Below are 21,384 nucleotides of genomic sequence, written 5' to 3' on the forward strand. Positions count from 1 at the left end.
TAATTTCATTTTTGTCACTCGATGAAGGCTCACGAGAATCGTTCAATAATACATCTTTTAAAAGGGAAATCAGATATATGTATAATTTCTTTGCCTATTATACAACCAAACTATAAATTAGATTACAACTAATGTTGTTATGAAAATTATATGCTCCCATATAAACTAATTGAACACTCTATCAGCCTATTAACTAATATTGACGTTGAATAGACATGAATGCGATTGGTGATGAAGTCATAATATGATAATTAAAGAACTTTTATATTTCAGTGGTTGTATTTTTTTTTCTCTCTGAAGGTTTCTACACTTCTGAATTCACTGGAAGGGCCCCGGCGGAGGGGTGGGTTCATCATTGTGATGTGAAACCGGCGCAAACTCCACGATACCAAAGTGTGTGGTGCAGATAGTAAGGAATCAGGTCTTTAGAGCTTTGGTTCGAAGCTTGTCAATACCGATCAGCATTCGTGTCCATCGGGTAAGAATCTTCAGATTTGATGTTACGCTGTTGATCCAGTGTATAAAAATGGTCCTGTACACAAACGAGAATATGCACTTTACTGTATAGGCGTAATAGGTTGGCTACTGCACCGATGTTACCATGTCCTTTATGTAGGCAAGCTACGGTATATGAGCTATAATAATTAATATGTAAATCAAATTATATTATTTTGCTGTATGATTTTTTTTTCTGGTTTTATGGTAATGTTGTCTCCGTTCCTCTAACATTTTTTTAAAAAATAAATATCAACTTCGATATTTAATTGCTTACCGACACTTTATATATTCTATGGTAATTATTTTAAATTCGAAAAGAACAATGAAATATTTTCATCGCCAATTAATGTTGCAAATCGGTTAATAATACATAGATACTTAAATTGGTTGTTGATTGTCAAGGATTTTCGTAGGACTTTAAATCAGCAAATACCTAATTGTTCCGATCCTTATATCTCATTAGCAGTGATAACTTTTTTGTTCATTTTATTTCAGCAAATTTACTAATGGTTTTGGTTAGCAGATTTTACAACAATATTATATTTTAAGGTCACTTTTGTTTGATATAGATTTTATTAGAGTTATGAATGCATAATCAAATTGTGTTCGATTCTCGACATCTAAATCATTTGATTATTAGTTTTAATCACGGAAATTTGTCTTTAATTTTCAGGGAAAAAAAACTTCCCAATGGAATTGTTGAGAACACCACAGCATTGAATTATCTAATTCTGCACTCGACTGTAATACTCAATCATTTTAATCAGAATGAAAATATACAGAATTTTGTGAAACGTCAAAATAACATTGTTAAGAAACGATGATTATTATATATGAATTATTTATGACTTGTCATAAATTATTCATGAGCAAAATATGAACGACTGCAACAACCTGTAATACACCGTGTGCGTTTTGATTTCCTTAATGTAGACCTAATTCATAATCCCTAATCACTTCGCAAATGCAATTAGAATAGTAACCAAGAATTTACTTCTAACAATCAACTTATTGCTTGTTTGTGGAAACATTATTATCTAACATAATAACACGTGTTATTCTTTCTTTTGTAATAGTCGACCAATAATACTCGTGATGTGTTCGAGCACTTCTCAAATAGTTACAAATATCTTATTGTAATCAACCAATCAGAACCGACCTCCCACGAGCATGCGCCTGAGGCAGTCCCAGGTACTGAGCCCACTTGCAGGCTAATGTTGGTGCTAGTCGACTACTTAGTAAACGGTGGTTGTGATTGACGTTTTTAAGCATTGATATGTCAATTAGTGGGCGGTCCAATTTGATTAGACAATGGCTAATTAGTCACTACTTGCGAGTAATTCACTCATTGGTGTTTAGTTTTTTCTTGGTTCATTAACTTGCATGGTTACAAATTCGTTCATCTTGTCAGTTTTTCAGGCACAAACGCACAATTAAATGTGATAACTTGGAACTCCTCACATATTCCGTTACCTGAATCGAAACACTAAAAAACGACTGTAGATGGCTTTCTTCGAAAATTACCTGAGCTTATGAAAATATTTGTCGATACTTCTAAGTTAAAGTTTAAAAAAAAAACACATTTGGAAATTAATTGTGAATTAATATAAACAATTTTGCGGATGTGTGGACAATAATTTTATATAATATGACCAGAGAGATTTATACCCAGTTTCAAGATAAAATGCACTCGCGGTCACCTTCAACGAATAGTTCACTTTCTTCACCGAGTTCACGAAGCTCCGGCCCGTCAACACCTCAGCGATGTCCGTTCGCAATTCACGAACTCCTGGGCCTGGGCGATCCCGAGAAGCAAGGCCCACGCCCTGCACCGATCCTAAGATCACCGTCTTTTCTCGGTTTTCCTCATGATTTTCGTCTGCCTATGTACATCGGCAAACCAGCATATGTTCCCTCTCTTGCTCTCGGGTTTCAAAGTGCTTTATTGCAAGGAAGAAGACAAGCTCATGAACACCTCAGTACAAGAAACTCAGGTAAGAGTTAGGCCTAGAATTATTGACATTTGTTACTATTTATTTATTGGTGTATATATTTATTTTTGTTATATATTTATTTTTTGTTATATATATATATATATATAATATAATACAATAAGTGGTCGTTTCCTTATTAAATGATCTAATTAGGTGATTTCTGTGGATTTGCGAATGTAACGTAGATTAAGATCATCTGATGTTATGGTTAATAACAATTATAATATTTAAAAAAAACAGAAGATAAAAAATATTATATAATCGTTACAAACATACTTTGCAGATAATTTAGATTTGGCAAATATTTCTGTTTCATTCGGGTTTGTGCGAAAAACAACTCAGTAATGCCAACGTGTTTGTCAATTCCTAATCAAGTATTTCTAGGCCTAAATATTTTGAGGTTCGCGTTGTATGCTTGCGCTAAGTCATTGCTTTACCCGTTGTAGTTTCACGTGCAAAATAACATATGTCTAATGTAATTAGCCTATGATTGAATTTAGTGTTGGACTGGAATCAAGTTAATTCACTTATTCCCTGTAATTTACTCTCAGAAATGCTAATTCGCCTACTAATGCTACTAACACACAGTTGACAAACTTTGCAACCGATCGTGTGGAAAAATAAGTAGCTGTACAAGTGATAATAATGTTTACGTTATATTTGCGTTATTTATGCGTTATGTATTCCTGTAAGTTTGCGTTATAAAAGTGGGTACCTGGTAGGTTCAAACACAGCTTGCGCTGAATACAGCTGCAACATTATGGAATTCCCCTATGGGGCCTGAGTGTGTGTTCCATATGTGCTTGATCCAGTGATCCGGGGTAATAATGTTCAGCGCATAGAGAAGTTTGATATGCGCTATATAAGTATACAATAATAATAATAATATTAATACGGCGTAACGGTATAATGAAAACTGAGATACGTAAAATGTTGATATCGTATTAGAAACACGAAAATTCATTGCAACGAATATTTCGACTACGCCTGTAGTCTTTGTCAACTCTTGACTATATATATATATATATTTCACACACACACACACATATATATATATATAATATATGAAGAAGGCGTGTCCACGTGTTTCGAAACATATGTAGAATATAATATATTGTAACAATAATAAAACTCAAATACGTAAGATGTCGACTTTAAAAACACTAAAATTTATTTTGCGAATATTCCGGCTACTTCTGTAGTCTTTGTCAACGCTTGACATATTCGCCAAATAAATTTTAGTGTTTCTAAAGTCAACATCTTACGTGTTTGAGTTTCATTACGTTATATATATTTATTGCACATACAGTGTATGTATATATAATTTATTACTGTTCAAACATTGATATGCTTATCTATTGGGTATCTAAGTTAAACATGCATTATATAATTTTCAAATTCGCTAAGTGGAAAATTACATATTTTTCTTATAAAATCACAACAGGAACGAAGACAATAGTAAAACCTTAGAAGAGTCTTTGAAAGTACTAGATATCTTGTATGAATTGATGTATGAAGATTGCAGTCCATTGAATCTACCTCAATTCTACTTATTCAAGCTCTAATACCCGGCCTTCTTAAAATCTTTGTACTTATCAAGTCGTCATCTCTCCATCTCAGTTCATCCGTACATCAACGACAAGTATCGCTCCGTCATGATTTATCTTCAAATGTACACATATATGAGCATAAAGTTCGTTTATTTTGATTAACAACGCCGCTAATGTTCGCTGCAAACACCACTCATACGGGGTGAAATTCACTTTTGTTAGGCTGCGGTTCGGTGACTTGCTGGTCGAAAACCTTAAACAATCAAGCCTAGTGGATTTATACAAATATTATTAATATATGATATACGGTAGTAATGTTAGATACAACAAAGACAGGCTTAAGGTACTTATTTATTGTATTTAATTTCACAAAGAGGACCACCATATATTACATAAAAACATTAAGGAACACTTAATTTGATCTACCGGTATGTTAGAAATTGATGTAGACAGAATGGTCACAAATGAACAACATTAATGATTATGATGATGATATTGATGATGATGATGATGATGATGGTGATGACGATGATGATTATGATGATGATGAATGAATTTCATTTCATTAGATTTGATTTATTCGCATCTCAATGAAGATAATAAGATGTATCCTTAAGTATCTTGTTTACAATAAATAATGAATTAAATAATTTTATCATTATTACTAATAATATTTTCATATTATTATTATGTATTATTACAATTATCATTATTATTATTATTATTATTACTTTTAACTGAGGTAGCTAACTAGATTTCATTTTATAATATTAGTGCTATAATGTCCTTGTTATTATTTGAAAGTAACGATATTTTAATTTTAAAATGAAACATATTAGAGTAGTATCCATAAATTTATGAATTCACAATAATAATTTTTTAATAATATAATAATTGAGTTCCGTGACAACAGTGAGTTTACAGGCAAGCTACTCCCTGTCACATAATTAAGCCGCCAAGAACGCTATTTAGAGAGAGTAGGCCTAACTAGCTTGAAGATAACATTTTGATACGAAAGAAGACAGGAGTGGCTGTTAAGTGACTCAATTTATGGCGTTAATACGATTTAGAAATCCGCGGAGGACGTGCAATTGAATCAGAAATCAACCGGGGGAACGTTCTGGTAGTTTTTCATTATCCTTGAATTGTTGATCTGCTGCCCAATAGATTAGAAAATACATTAGAAAGGAGTGTATAATGAAGTACGGTACAGACCTTAACAACAATTGAAACAAATTCATAACCAAAAAATTGATATGTATCAACCGGAATTTGAGCGTCGAGTTTATGCTCAGGCCTACCTTTGAATAGGTCTATGGTTATCTTTCGATACTGGCTTTTTATCAAAAAATGTTCGGTCTACACATTTTGGAAAATGACGGATTTTTTTTCGATTTTAGGCCTGTGTAAATATTTCCTATTTAGATTTTAATTATTGTTTCCTATATACTTGATATTAACAATTAACTTTCATCACAAATGCACAGTTGGGTTTCACTTTAATTTAATATCTTATTATACAGTATTCGATGCATGTATATTATTATTATTATTATTAATATTATTATGGTTTATTAATTTGTTTATTCATTACCTTGTAACATATTCTCATATTTAAGGCGTCTGTGTTGACAGCTAGTCTATATCAACGAATAAACAAAGCGAAAAAATAATGTTTAGAAGTTTAGAGCGAGACAGGGATCATTCGTCAAGGGCCTGTTAGTATATGCGTGAAACTTGAACAAAAGCCACGGTCTCGCCAAATATCCTAGTAGCGTTCGGCAAACGAATCGAAATCAATTCAATTAATAACTATCTACAACGATTTTGAAAATCTGCCGTGTTTCTGGACGACCATGTTGTCATTTTCTAATGATCAGATTACCTAAGCTAGGAGACGGCGTTCCTTATCACCCGTGCGTGTCGGGCGTGCGTCGTACTTCTCCAGCCGGATCATACATGAGACGTAAGACTATTCTTTGCCATACATCACTTTCAAATCAAAACTCATTATACTTAAATTTAAAAAAAAACTCTAGTCGTTTGATCACCGTTATAAAGTAATTACAGATTACCGTTCAACAGTAAATACTTTCCGGTTTCTGGTAAATTGAGCGGTGGTTGATTAGTTAGTTACGTTATAAGTTCTTTTAAAAGTAATTAGTAGCGTTGGGCGACACGCGCGTGAATTAATTTTAGCAGAAACATGAATAAAACAACCAATATATATATATATATCTTTTTAATATAGTATGATTGTGAATCATTTATAAATGCGTGGCCTAAGTAATTGAATGTGAGATTATAATAGACGGGTGACTAATATACGCTGCAACACGTGCCGGCCATACACAGCGAATATGTGATTATACATAGAAAATGTATATCATAAATTTAAGACCGAAATTTATATCGTCTTCTTTAATTTGTAGAGCACTGTCCATTGACGTCATCTTGATTAAGCCTAATCGAATTATATTTGTGTCATTTGGCGTAGGCATAGGTGAACAAAAAGCATACAAAATTTAATTAATAATAAAAAATATGATGTAATATATATATATTATATTTCGTTAGACATGATGATTTGATATGATATATGATATGGTCTATGATATGATATGATAATATATATATGATATGATATGATATACCGGTAATTGATATGATAGATATGATATATGAAATATGATATGATATTGATATGATACATATGATATATAAAATATGATATGATAAAATAATAAATGTGTTAACTAATTTCATTCAGAAATATTGTGCACAAACAAGTTGGTAGTTAGAATCCAGAACAGAATAATTGCGGAATGCATCGAATAAGCAACTGAAATATATACCATGATATAAATCCTACATATGGCTTATATACTGTCTCTTATACACATCTAGATGTGTATAAGAGACAGATTATAGAGAGCGGTTGTCTTAAGTAATTCATCGATAACATGATAACCATGTTGTTCTAAAATAATTTAAGTGGCATTGTGTTCAATAAAGTGTCCTCTTTACTGTCTTTTATCGTAGCACTAAGTACATGAGATTAGAATTTGATTCGCCGTGTAGGCATTCTCGCCTCCTTTCACTGTGTGATAAACATTCGATGCCTACTATGGCACGGCTGGCATGAGACCACTGTGTCGATCAAATACAGTTAGTTGGTGGCGGAGGAATTTTCAAGGTACCTGGTATGACGGGGAGAATCCTGACTGGCGGCTATGTAGCCCAAACAATAACTGTCTCCAGTTAGCTACAGAGCATCGACGGGATATAGAAGACGAAAGCCCGTGAGACACTTGTTGTCGAACAGAAAGGTGAAAATCAGATCCACGGATTGTGTCAATCAAAGTTTGACAAAATGATGATGTTCAAATTAAATGTGAGAGTTTTTAAGTTACAGATTTATTGTTCATTTACTGAACGTATCCAGTAGAGTACACTGTGTAAGTACTGAGGCGTTCCGTTACATGTCTGTAATGCAACAAGGCCTGGGATAATGTAAGAATGGCTCATCAAAAAAAATTTACAAGTACAATTAGCACTTTCAAACTCTGCAAACAACAACAAAACTTATACTTGAGCGTTTTTCGTTATGAGTTAAGTTTATATACAAGTATCACTGGCAGATAGATTGGTGAGAGGTGTACAGTATACTTATGAAGCTCTAATAGAAATTAATAATAATAATGTTAATAATAAAAATAATATTAATTTTGTTATATTATTATTATTATTATTATTATTATTATTATTATTATTATTCTAATTATCATTACTCTATTATTAATTGATAATATAAAATACTAATATTAAATACTAATATTATAATTATTATGACCATTGCATTGGTATAATTTATTATTTTCCTCAGTTTCAGATACTGATGAAGATCACGTGACCGATAATACAAGGGTTATGAGCCCGACGTCGACAATGAATGCAACAAACAAAAAGAAGAGGAAGAAGAGACGACACAGGTAGGACTAAGCAACAGTCAGGCAACATTCTAACCACAGACTGCGTATAATTTGTGCCATAGAACGTATAATATATAAGTTGACGACTGCATCTCATCTGCGTCGACATATGCGTTACCACTGTACTGTACTGTACGCGCATAATTGTGGGATTTTCTATTGTAATAAGGCGGATATTCTCTACTTTCTATTAGAATTGATCTTTATTGATTTTTCTGCTTTTAGCTTTTAAATTAATTACCGGATTTTTTTTTCTTTAGATAAAAAGTGTGTACCATTTAATACTCTGTAAATAGGCTTGAGTAATTTCGTTTTGAACAATTTATGAATGAGACTGTACGTCAGACTTTTTCATTTGAATGTGTAATTAAGTAAAAGTGATTTCTTTACCTGCGTGATAAATACAGAGCCCCGTTATAATCGACATTTGCAAATATACGATACATACATATATACACTTTGGTACAAAGAAAGGGTCCCGGGCTGGTGGAATTTTGGTTTGTTTTCTATTTGTCCTACCCAACAGAGGTATTGACCAAGGCCCCGAGCTTGTTGAGGCCTATATTCTTATTTTCAATTATAATAAATATTTCTTTATACATAAATATTATCACAAAATCAAATATTATACCAATTCTGCACACTGCGCTGAAGCAGTCTATAGCTAAATAGGGTAATTCTTCAAATTTAGCCGTTAGCGCAAAAGTAATTTGTTGCACTCTGATTCGATGAGGATGATCACATTATCTTCAGCATGCACGTCAGTCACTATATAATACCAGAAAAAAAACTCTTTCAATTGGTGTTATTATTAGATGTCTCATTAATTCATTAGTGCATATTCGAATGTATAAACATAAAAATTCACCCTTATGAAAATGCAATTAGACAGATTAAGATAAACTTGAGGTTACCAAGTAGTCAATGGAAAGATGCACATTCTGCAATCTATTTGGGTTACGCCGGAGTTCTGGAGGTCTATATAATCATGGCGGTATAAAATATGTTTATACCAAGGTCTAATTGACAGTCAATTAGTTTGTTTCTACTGTGGTCCTACCATGACTCTACCTACCATGGTTATACCGAATGGTCCGAAAGCCCACTAACTTCTTTCAAGATATTTTTTAACATGATACATATTCCATTGGGCCTATGACTTATACAGAATAGGCGTAAATAATACGGCGTACGTAGGAAATTAGAAGAATAGTGATGTTTATTGTAAGTGATTTTTATCACAGCCAACAAAACTATTTTTCGAGAGGTGTCTAGTTTTGGACAGATCCCTACTTTTTGTTATGACCCACAAAACTTTCGGAAAGTCATTCAAGGGAACATTCGGCAAAGCTTAGTAACTATAGTAACTATATTTTGTTCAAATCATATCTTTACTCCTGTGTGTGAGTTTCATTCAAGTGAGAGTGATGGGACACTTCCGGTCTGGTCTTCAACATTCAATGAAAATGTGTGTTTGTATTCATAAGACGCGTTTACATGAAAACTGACACGTAAACTGTCCCCTGTAGCGAAGTCCCGACAGTCCTGCCATGTCCTTTACTTGAAGTGGATAGCCCTTTTCAGCCTGTCGACTGACGTTTCGTTTGATTGACGGTATGTCATCTCTAGCGATGCTCTTTATCTTGTCCAAGGCGAAGAAGAATGAATAGCCGGCAATTTTGATAAATATTTTGCTTTTCTTGTATAAAGTGGTGCAACGTTTGTTGAAATAATTACTTTAGAAAGTGTCCGGTTTCTCAGAGGTTGTAGCTGCGTACCCCAGCTAATTGTCCTGTTTTGTTTGACATGGTCTCCTTTAAACTGTCGTCACCAAGGAATAATAATCAACTGTTAAAATAAGGAAAACTCACTGAAACACTTTTAACCCTTAATTACTTTATCAAAGTTTACATCATTAAATAATTGGCCCAAGTATCGTACATGCCACTCAACTTGAATTGGCTTAGCGTGTACAGTATTAGTTTATACCTCCATAGACCTATTATGCTCATCAACATAGGCCTACGTCGTGTTTGTCTTGCAGTGTAAATGTATAATATTCAGTGTACGTTTCAAGTCTGATTTCAATAAAATAGCTACACAGCTTAAGCAGCACCATATAGGATTGAAGTGAAAATACCGTAGTGACATTGTAGCAATTTTATGGAAACCAGGCTTCCTAAAAAAACAATTCAACTCTCTCTGCCGACAGCACATACCGAATATTATGTGACAATTTATGTGATTTTACCATAAATGGGCATGATGATTGTTTGGCACACAACAGTTGATCATTTGGACAGAGATTTAAAGGCTTAGGCCTATTAAGTTGATCATGTGGCGAGTCATGGCTATTACAGAATGTGAATTTAATAAAAATAGAGTTATGTTTACCATTAATAATTACTAATTTTTTTATTTACGTTTTTTTTTTTTTTTTTATTAAAGAACGATCTTCACGAGCTACCAATTGGATGAACTAGAGAAAGCTTTTGGCGACGCACATTACCCGGACATCTATGCTCGCGAGGTACTGTCTCTTAAAACGGATCTACCAGAAGATCGAATTCAGGTAATTAACGAATAAATAGCAATTATAATAAATAGTATTAAGAATAAATAATTATTAATAATGGTTACAGTGAAAAGTAGTATTTCATAATATAAATAATACTGATTATAAAATAATGATAGGCTTTAAATGATAACAATAATATGCCTAAAACTATAGAAGATAAATAAGGTTTAATAAGCCTAATGTAATAATATATCTAAATACATATATGTAAACAAATATTATCAATAATAATGATACAAACAGACCTAATGATAATTATTAAAACTATAACATTAATAGTAGCTATTAAATTTCTTAATGATAATAATGAATAGGCCTACAATGAAATAAGATAGTGATTATTAGGCCTATCATAAGTAATAATGAGCAAACAATAATAATAATAATAATAATAATAATAATAATAATAATAATATTAATAATAATAATAATAAGAACAACAATAATAATTGGAATGCGTATGACTATGACTGTTCATATCAGAAGACGAATACATTTACATTTCTTCCGTTCCATTATTCAGCCTGATTTAAGTAATTAAATCGACAAATGTTTTATATGTATTACACGAAACTTTAATAGCATCGTGTTTTATTCCTATGGAATTGTTACTAATCCGCTTAGTTCGCCTTATTCCACGATTGAAGCTACTTCAGGCAAAGCTTTACGCCACATTGATGAGAAATTAGAAAATTAACAATTACCAGAATGGAAAGGGTACTGTTGTCTCTGTAATATTACTTCTATACATCAGAATAGTACAAGACATGCAAGCAAATAAACTTTAATCGGCTTATCATAATCTTCTTCGTGCTTATTAAGTAACATCATATGTAAAATTAACACTTATATTCCATTCGTCTTTTCGGTGTATTCTTGCTGAGTTCTTATTGGTCAATCTTAAGTTGTCTGTAACATAAAGTAAAAAGAAGAAGGGGTAAACATTCTCCGCGGCGGCATTTACTCTCGTTGAAACGGTTAAACGATCGAATTAAATTGGTTTGCTATCTTATCTAACTTAAGTATATATAATTACCATACAATACACATCAGTTTTCAAAATGTTTATAGTATAGTGTTAGGTCTATACTCCGTTGTGCCTCGCGGGCACATCCAATTTTCTTAAATTGACTCGAAATCGGGCCACTAGGTGGCCTGCCCCATATTTATCGATCATAAACCAGAGCGAATTGATCTTGCTAACGTGATCCATTATGATGAGTGTTAATCAGTGCTGATGAATAGCGTGAAATTATTGTTATTAAGAACATGGACAGATTTTTAACTGCAATCGTCGAAGATAAATCAAAATTCGAAACTGGTTGTAAGTATGATGGTGGCGATGATGATGATCATACTTCGAATGTTAATCAGATTTGCAATGCTGCTGCCTTCGGGTGCTTGCTTTGGCCGTGTTCTGAAATTCTCTGTAAAGCTTTGATCAACGATGATAGAATAATTAATCATTATAATTTCGTCGTAATTATAGTTGATATTGTTATTTATTCTTCATCTTTTCTTTCTTCTTAATTTTTTACTTTTCCTCTTCTTATCTTATTGTTATCTTTCCCTTTTTCTACTTTTTATTTTTTTCTTAATTTTCTTCGTCTTTTCATTTTTTTCTTCATCATTTTTTTTTCACTTCAAAATTCTCTTTTGCTTCTCTTTTTTACCGTTACTTACACGTTCCTTTGACTTTTCTGTCCTTTTTTTCCTTCATCCTTCATTTCTGTTTTCTTCTTTTTTAACCTTTCATTATCTTCTTTTTCCTTCTATTATTCTTCTACTCTTTCCTCTTAATTTCGTCTAATAGTCTTCTTCCTTAACTTATTTTATTATTCTTCATTGTCTTTTTCTTTACTTTTTAATCTTCGTTTTTTCCCTCTCATCCTGTTTACTTTCTACTATTTTTTTCTTTCTTCTGTTTCTAAATTTTCTGTGCCTTTTTCCTCTTGTTCACCTTTTTTGTTTCCTTCTATTTCTTGCTCTCCTTATTCTCTTTTTTTACCTTTGTTTTTAATTCCTCCTTCTCTCTACTAAGCTGTATCCGTTAGGCCTACTACAAATTTAATGCATTATGTTTAGTGACAAATATATGTTCCCTTTTTCTAAGATATATTATAAACTTACTTCAAATTGCTACATGAATCGTTACCTTTCGTCCACTTTGGTAGACTATGCTACTTAAGACACTCTCTAGCCTATTGTAATTGATGAAATCACTGATTGGCTAGACTTTTGTGTTCGTTTAATGTTGATCAAACATAGCTTTGTTACCTGAACTTTTAATTTACACTCGACAACATTTCCAAGAATAGAAACCTTTCCAATGAAGAACTTATTAATTACTGGTTTCATCGCCTACAGGTATGAATAGAAAAAGCGAAGGGCGTCTGAGATGTTTATTGCTCTCACAACGACACAATTGAATCTTAATTAATATTAATAATAACTAATTTTGTAATAACGCATTTCGTCAAAGAATGAATCTCGCGAAGGTTATGGGTTCGTGTATAGCGGTGTTACCGAACGAGGCCGTACGAGTATTATGGAAATTAACACTTAGTTTACGATATTTTGAAAGCATTGTTTGAGAAGAGCATTTAAAACGAACTGAACTCTTTCACAATCTAATGAGTAATTATATCATATTGTCCCTATCATTGGAGTTGTTTATTGAATGATTAACGATTGTCATGCGATTATAATTTATCATAATCTTGCTGGCTAAATCCCAGTGGGAAAATGGTAATTATGATATTATGGACGTTACAGGAGCCTAGAGGGTGTTATAATATGTATCTAATCACGGCGAGGTACCTTCATTAGGTAAATGTTAGATCCAACAGGCCCACAATCATTATCCAAAGCTATGAATTTTAAAACTCTTGAGGGGAAAGAAGTAAGAATGAGGGGGTAAGACGTATTGCTTCATGGAGGAATACAGATTTGATCATCATTGTTGTATCATATGGAATGTGGCCCCATATCATTGCATAGGAACCGTGAAAAATAATGATTTGGCATTACTTTAAGTTAAGCTCTAATGAGGGGAAAGAAGTAAGAATGAGGGGGTAAGACGTATTGCTTCATGGAGTAGTACGGATCAGTTGATCATCAGTGTTGTTTCTAATGGAATGTGGCCCCCATCTCAAGTCTGATTAAAGTTTCAAGATAATTGATTAATATCTTTAGTCTCCAATTATGTAAGACTGTATAAACCTAATGACAACATGTTATAAATATTAGTAGGCCTACTGTTTCATATTCGAATAAACATTTTGGAACCAATGTTTACTGATTTGAAAATGTAAATATTGTGTTGATTACAGAGAAGGTATACAGATGATTTATATGCCTATATACATCTTTTATATGTATACGGTATATATTGTACATATATAAATATATATGTATATAATGTATGTAATATATATGTATATGTATATATATATTGTATATATATATATATATATATTGTACATATATAAATATATATGTATATAATGTATGTAATATATATGTAGGCCTATCTATATATATATATGTCCCATATTTCTAATAAATATTTTGGAACCATTGTTTACTGATCTGAAAATAGAAATAGTATGTTGATTACAGAGAACGTCACACAGATGATTTATAGACCTATATATACATCTTTATATATATATATATATCCATCTTTAATACAATTTTTTTCATCAAATTTTGATCTTTCGATCTTCTTTTTAGACTTACTTATGGAAGTTTCTGTGCGTTGAATTTAGTTTTAAACGTGTAACAGGCCTAAACCAGTTCAACGACACCTTTTCAACTATAGAGTAATCAGTTTTATTAAACATTCTTAACAAAATCCTTCTAATTCTCGACGATGAGGAGACATCTTGTTATACCTATCAATTAATAATAAATTGCAGTTTTATTCAGTCGACGTCCCTGTCATGTCTCCGATGAACAAGATCGAGAGAAATCTGATTTTCTCCACTATTTGCAGAGATTTGCATTTATTATGACCTAATCTTTAATCGCAACGCTATTTGAATAATTTCAAGACTATTAATATAACTAAAAGGATAGGTAATTTCATTTCATATGCGTCTTTAATGCGGCAGAATCGAGACGGAAAAAAAGATCATTTTTACCTTGTTTAATCCGGGCGAAGAGTTTGGAATTGTTGGAGCCCCAGGCAGTTTTGGTAGGACAAACATGCACTCCAGTTAATATGAAATGTAATTAAGAAGTTCGAATTCATAAATAAGAGTGAAGGCCTAATGAAAATGTTACTATCTTAAACTAGTAGCTCATCACTACCGCCATCCAATTAATTCGAGTTTTATTAGATACGAAGGACAAAGAGAGGCGTGAGTAACTCGTACAGCGGAAGTTATCAGTTAATAATGAAACAAACTTGAAAGTTAAAAATGAAGAAAACCTGTTGCTACTGTAGAGTTAATTATTTTTTATTGTATTGTATTACAGTATTGTATAACAGTAGTAATAATGATAATAATAATAATGATAATAATAATAATAATAATAATATTAATATTAATAATAATAATATAGAAATTTATATAGCGCCTTTAGACAAAATATACAAGGTGCTTAGATATGTGGGCTAGGAACTTGATCAATGACTTTCTTCTCCACTAAAGGCCCCTTTGTGTATGTGTTACCAGCCCAGGTAGGCAATGCACCCGGTAACCCGGAACCAGCAACTCTCATCGTCCACCACAGGGACTGTCAGTACCGTACCAGTACACCGGGGTATCCCTCTACTCGTCTTGAATGATGTACTGGGTTCTTTATAGTGCACGCGGCCATTGTGTACACTGTGTCTACAGTCTATAGTCTTTATCCGAGAAGAATTCTACCACCACAACCATAGGCGAGTGTACCGTTCGAACCAGCGCCGATATTGCGGCTGTAGGTTGCGGCACTCCTGCTAACCGATCGGCCATTCGACTCATTAACATCAAAAATAAATTAAAATAGTATAATAATATTAATATTGAATAATAATGGTATTAATGATAAGAGAACAATAATAAGATAAGGATTAGTGCAAGAAAAGTCAGACTTCAAAGATAAAAATGGGAGTAAGCCTACGGTACATCATCAACTTCTGCCCACAAATCAATATTAGATTCAGAACTGGAATGGGGTTTTCTGACTGTGACGAACAACCGGTTAAATTTGAATTTAACAGAGCAAAGATCTCGCCAGCTGGTAGAGCACTAGAACATCGCGTCCCGCGTCCCGTTGTGAAGTACATTCAGATCGACTAATATGGCGACAATTAGCTTGTAATTTAACAAATGATCAGTGTAAAATCAGATTTTCAAGTGGAGCTTCCATTGTCGACTCGTTGAGAGATAGAATTGTAGTCTGCATGAATTTGGTGTAGGTATTATACATTATGATCGACTATTCACTAAAAACCACTATACGCTATTGTGATAATTTGACATTAAAACAGAAGTAGGCCTAACTTTGAAAAAAGACCAATATTTTAATTGAACCACCCGACAGGGTGGTGTGTTTCCTGACGGCAAGAGATGGAGATGACTTTCTCATCGGAGAAGCTCATGTTACTTTTCGGGTAACTTTCAACTTTCTTAGCTTTTTCGTTTGGAAGGCTTCAAGAAAAAGATTTTTTCCAACAATTCGACCCTCTTTGACGGCTGCTGAACCTGATTTCACCCCTACATCCAACCATTAATTTACTGGCAGAGGGGCGGGGTCCCCATCCCCTCTGGTACCGCCACAGATTTCTATTGAGCCAATCACGAGAAGCAATCACTGTTACGCAAGAACTCACATGGTCCTGTACTGTACAAGAACTAAACCCCATTAACTACTACTAGACAACTCCATGCAAAAAATTGATATTATGATTTTTTTTTGTCGACTCCTTGGCAAAGCTTACGATCGACAACAGTGTGTTTATCTCATTTACGTTTTTAATTATCTAATAACATCTCACATTCTAATTGTATAAGTGTCGTGGATTTAACACTTCAGAGCGTTGTGTACACGTTCCGCAATTTGTAACTTTGAAACCCTGGGTTGTTTTGACAGACGCAAAAAAAAAAAAAAAAATAAGGGTAGAAGAGAAAAATAAAAGATGATATTAAGAATGAAAATTTGAAAACAAGTTAGCGTGAACATTAGCTGGCTGTACATTTTAAGGTCATGGACGATGAATCGTTAGTGCTGTAAAGAAGGCTCGATGAGTGGAGATTAGATCGCTTGCCCCACATTCTCATGAACCTTTGAAGCACGAATATTCACTTCAGCACATTATATAGAACCCTCATAATATCGTTCACTTTATCAATATCAACATTGTAATTATCGCTTTCAAAGACCCTCTCATAGCTCGCTTTAATGTTATTGATATTTCGTGCTTGTCATTTTTAGTATATATTTTTCTCTTTTGTTTTTGGGTCAAATTAATGATAATGGTCATTTTTTATCGGTATTCAGGTGAACGATATTTGTCCAATCAAAATGAAAGGCTTATCCGTTAACCGTCATCAAAGTTATCGGCGTCTTCATCGACTGTAGGCCTACACTCACTTCGACTATACTGTCCAACCAATCAGAATAGTGACAGGAATACGCGCTTGTCCCACAAAATAAAACACGTGTTTCCCCCACAAATGCACGTATTTGAGTTGTTACGCTGTCTTTTTGTGGGATCTTAGCAATCCAACTGTCCATTTTACTGGTCTAATGTTATTTATTGTCGTAACACCCAAATGATTAGTTCTTAAAATCTTTCGCTCTCTGCATCAAATGTATTGTCATTAAAGCCTTCTATCGTCTATACGACTCGTTTCGTTAACGATTGGCGTTTTCGTAAAATGTATTATAGTTCTCTTTTCGCCAGCGCCTCAAATTGTTCCCTATTATCCTATTCAGCTTTATCGCTGTCGGCATAAACTGATCGTCTTTCTCTTCAAAATGCATCAGCATGGCCTAAATCGCTCTTCTTCTGTGTCATCGTTAGAGTGAAAATTTGTTGTTCATTTTATGCCGTTGACGTAAAATACATCGTCATTCTCTTCAAATGTGTCGCCATCGAAGTAATATCGCTCTTCTCTTCAAAATTATTGTCGTCGACGTGACACGTATCCCCCTTCTCTTCAAATATTGTCATCGGCATAAAATGTATCGTACTCATCACAAAGCGATTCTTCAATGTGATATCGTTATCGCCACATATTATGATTACTGTCATCTTTAACTATTCATCTTTAAATCACATTTATATTTTATAAGCTTATAACAAACATCAATCATATTTCATTCCATTGTAATTTAAAAAGGGATGAGCCATCTCGAAATTATGTGATTTAGAAATATATCGTCTGTGTTGATCTAATACATTTGAACAATATAATACAATATATTTCACTATAATAAAGATACAAAATATAATATGATAAAGGTATAGGCCTATGGTATATTATAATTATTATATATTGATTATATATAGGCCTATAAGATGTGTATAAGAGACAGACTATAGAGTAATAAATCCGATTAGAAGCAACAGATTTTCACACTCTTGCACATTTGTGGAACAACACTAGTTCAAAATGTATTACAATTAACAATTGTTAAGATTTCGTATTAAATCCGCCTGTATCATTTTTTTAAAATATTACCACAAACAGATGTTTTTAACTAAACTATTTCAAAAATTATTTATTTAGGTTTGGTTCCAGAACAGGCGTGCCAAATGGAGGAAGAAGGAAAAGACGTGGGGACGAAGCAGTGTGATGGCCGAGTATGGTCTGTATGGTGCTATGGTCCGACACTCCCTCCCACTTCCCGAGAGTATACTCAAGTCGGAGAAAACAGGCGAGCCTTGCGCCCCATGGTTACTTGGTAAGTGATGTAGGCCAATTGACCTAACTTACTTAATCATCATGCTCTGCATTTATAGTTCTCAAGCATCCAGTTACTTCAGATATGTCGATTTTGTGATTTTCATTTCAATGTTTCGTATTAATGTCCTTCTTTAAGTCATCGAAGAAAGCAACAATTTCAATAATAATAATAATAAAAATTATATTAATAATAAATAATGTGAGTATTGATAACGACCATAATACTAGCAACAATAATATTAATAAACTAATAATTCTATGCTCAATGTAATACACAACCTAATGCTTTACTTGAGTCAAAAAAGCTATAAAAACAAGAAGTTGCCAAACATAAGTAGGTTACTCGTTATTTGCCTGGTGACGATGAAACTACAAAGATGAGTTGGGAAATTTATGATTTAATTAATCAACTAATTATATGTTTTAATAAACATTGTATATGTATCACGTAGATGTTATGTAAATACAATACAATTAGGTCCGTATGGCACAAATTTAATATAGATGACGTCAAAGGCTACCGATCACTACGACAAAGACACTGGCTTATGTTTATATTATCATATCTATATTATTCAGCATAGCAAAAAAAAATCTTAAAGGGCATCCTCACGAAAATATTGAGATTGATGTATGGATTGCAGTGCGGCACGTAACATTATTTTTACGCGCGCGTAAATGGTACGCACAAACATTACGTCATCGGGATAAAATTTTGCTTAGATATACATAAAACAATATACATAATTTTGTTTTGATCTTATAAATATTTTACAGGTATGCATAAAAAATCAGTAGAGGTCGGAGGAAATGAAAGCGATGGAGAGGAAACAAATTCGACAGTACATTTTAAAGAAATTGAGCAGAAAACTGCAGACGAAAACGACCCAGATTCAATACGCTCAAACAGCATCGCGTCACTACGAGCTAAAGCATTGGAACACAGCGCAAAAGTCCTTAGTGAATGTCGGCTTACAAAAGAAACTTCTGTTGCCACGAGTCACCAACATTATCACAGCCCTTCAACACAATTAGACGTGAACATGAACGCCGATACTGAAGAAAATATCGACGTGACGACAACAGATGATGACGTCACAGGCAGAAGTTTTTAAATCTTATTATTTTTATTTCCTTTTATATTAATTTAAGGAGAGTTTTTCATCCAGCGAAGCTGACATTTGATAACCAGGATTATCTATATATAAGAAATATCGCTACTAGCAATCCTAGGCACATGTACTTAAATAAAGCCAATAGGCGTGTATGAAGCTTGGAGAATGTAATTGATTTGAATTTGTACCCAGGACTGGATTTTAGGCCAGCGCTCTCACCACAGTCCCACAGCTTCGATATAGGCCTATTCGTATTCTGTAAATATATAAAAGAGTACTTATTGCAATCAACATCCCAATAAAAATGCATCAACAATTATTATTATTATTATTATACAACTATTCATTTATGTTAATATTAAAAATTGTTAGAAAAACTGAATTTAAAATTATATATAAACGGATGGTCAGTTGATTGAACTCAATTTCGTAATAATGTAATTAAATTAATGTAATAAACGTAATAAAGATGAGGTTTTAAGATTCATCCTCTTTCTTTATGATACCTAACCAATATTTATGTTTGAGAATATACTTGCCTTTATATATATATATATTTAAAAATATCCGTTTGAAATGAATACGTGTGAAACATATGCTTATATGATAGGCGATTTCAAAACAATTTGTATAGCGTTATTTAAGCTTATATTATACAATTCACTAAATACCATTTGTAGAAGAAACTATATTAAACAGCAAATAGTGATCGTTCAAAGTAAGCGATACAAAACTTTAGGTCTATTTTATAACATTATTGTAATATCATTATCGCTAGAACATAGGCTTATCAAGTTTTGGTGGGCACAAATCACTCCTAGAAAAACAGTTATTTTCAATTATATCATTATTATTATTATTATTATTATTATTATTATTATTATTATTATTATTATTATTATTATTATTATTACAATAATAGTACTGCTATTATTACCATAACTTATTTATTGTATTATTATTTTATATTAAGCCTATATTAATATAACTCGCCAATAGGATGGAAATTGAATGCTTTGATTACATACCGGTAGCCTACAACTGTCAATTTTATTTAACTTTATTGGAGAGAATTTTAGAGTGACAAAAATTAAAGAATACAAGAATACTGTCTGCATTTAGCTTTAAAATGAGTCATTAATGTTTGTTAAATGCTATTTTGTTGTAACTCGTCACGTGGTTCTTTTCGTCACGGTTTTTCGTGATTAGCTGAGTGCAATTGCAATAAAAAAAATTAACAATGTATAGATTGATCGTTTTATACGGATACGAGTTAAAACAAACTGGTTCCATTTCAATGCTATATGATAAAGGAGACTCGGACTTTTTCGTTCATTCTAACGTCTACAAATACTTTTTAAATGAAAGTAAATTATCAATAGCCCTCCAGTGCAATAACCTTAATTGGTGCACACTATTCGTACCTACGACGAATGGGACGACGAGATGCTCAAACTATGCTCAGATGCTCAAACTATACCACCTAGGTTTAGCGCGGAGTGGGGCTGCGTCTGGAGGAGTTCGAACGAAGAAAAACATAATAGGCCTATCAGTGGTGGATCCAAAGATGTCCAAATGTGGGGCAGATCGAGATAAAACCATCCTAGAGTGTCCGGGGCATGTCCCCGTGAAATTTTCGTTTTCTGACGCCCGAAAATAATCTCTGAGGCGTTTTGGGCGATCAATTTTTTATTTTTCTATTTTTTTAAATTATTTTTTTAACTTCCCAAAAAGGGGCCGGGGCCGGCCCTGC

At 32.9% G+C, this 21,384-nt stretch overlaps 1 protein-coding gene across 1 annotated transcript; it reads left to right on the forward strand.

The window, feature by feature from the left end:
- The first annotated feature begins 1,790 nt into the window (after positions 1–1,790).
- Positions 1,791–20,878, forward strand: LOC117123961 (visual system homeobox 2-like). Its single transcript, XM_033270060.1, has 5 exons — positions 1,791–2,492; positions 7,929–8,034; positions 10,483–10,606; positions 18,340–18,514; positions 19,294–20,878. The coding sequence occupies exons 1-5, from the start codon at positions 2,147–2,149 to the stop codon at positions 19,629–19,631; spliced, it is 1,089 nt and encodes a 362-aa protein (XP_033125951.1). The 5' UTR covers positions 1,791–2,146; the 3' UTR covers positions 19,632–20,878.
- The last annotated feature ends 506 nt before the right edge of the window (positions 20,879–21,384 follow it).

Source organism: Anneissia japonica, unplaced genomic scaffold (genome assembly GCF_011630105.1).
Source record: "Anneissia japonica isolate Jap-2015-1 unplaced genomic scaffold, ASM1163010v1 scaffold287736_len1891122_cov214, whole genome shotgun sequence".
Lineage (NCBI taxonomy): Eukaryota > Metazoa > Echinodermata > Crinoidea > Comatulida > Comatulidae > Anneissia > Anneissia japonica.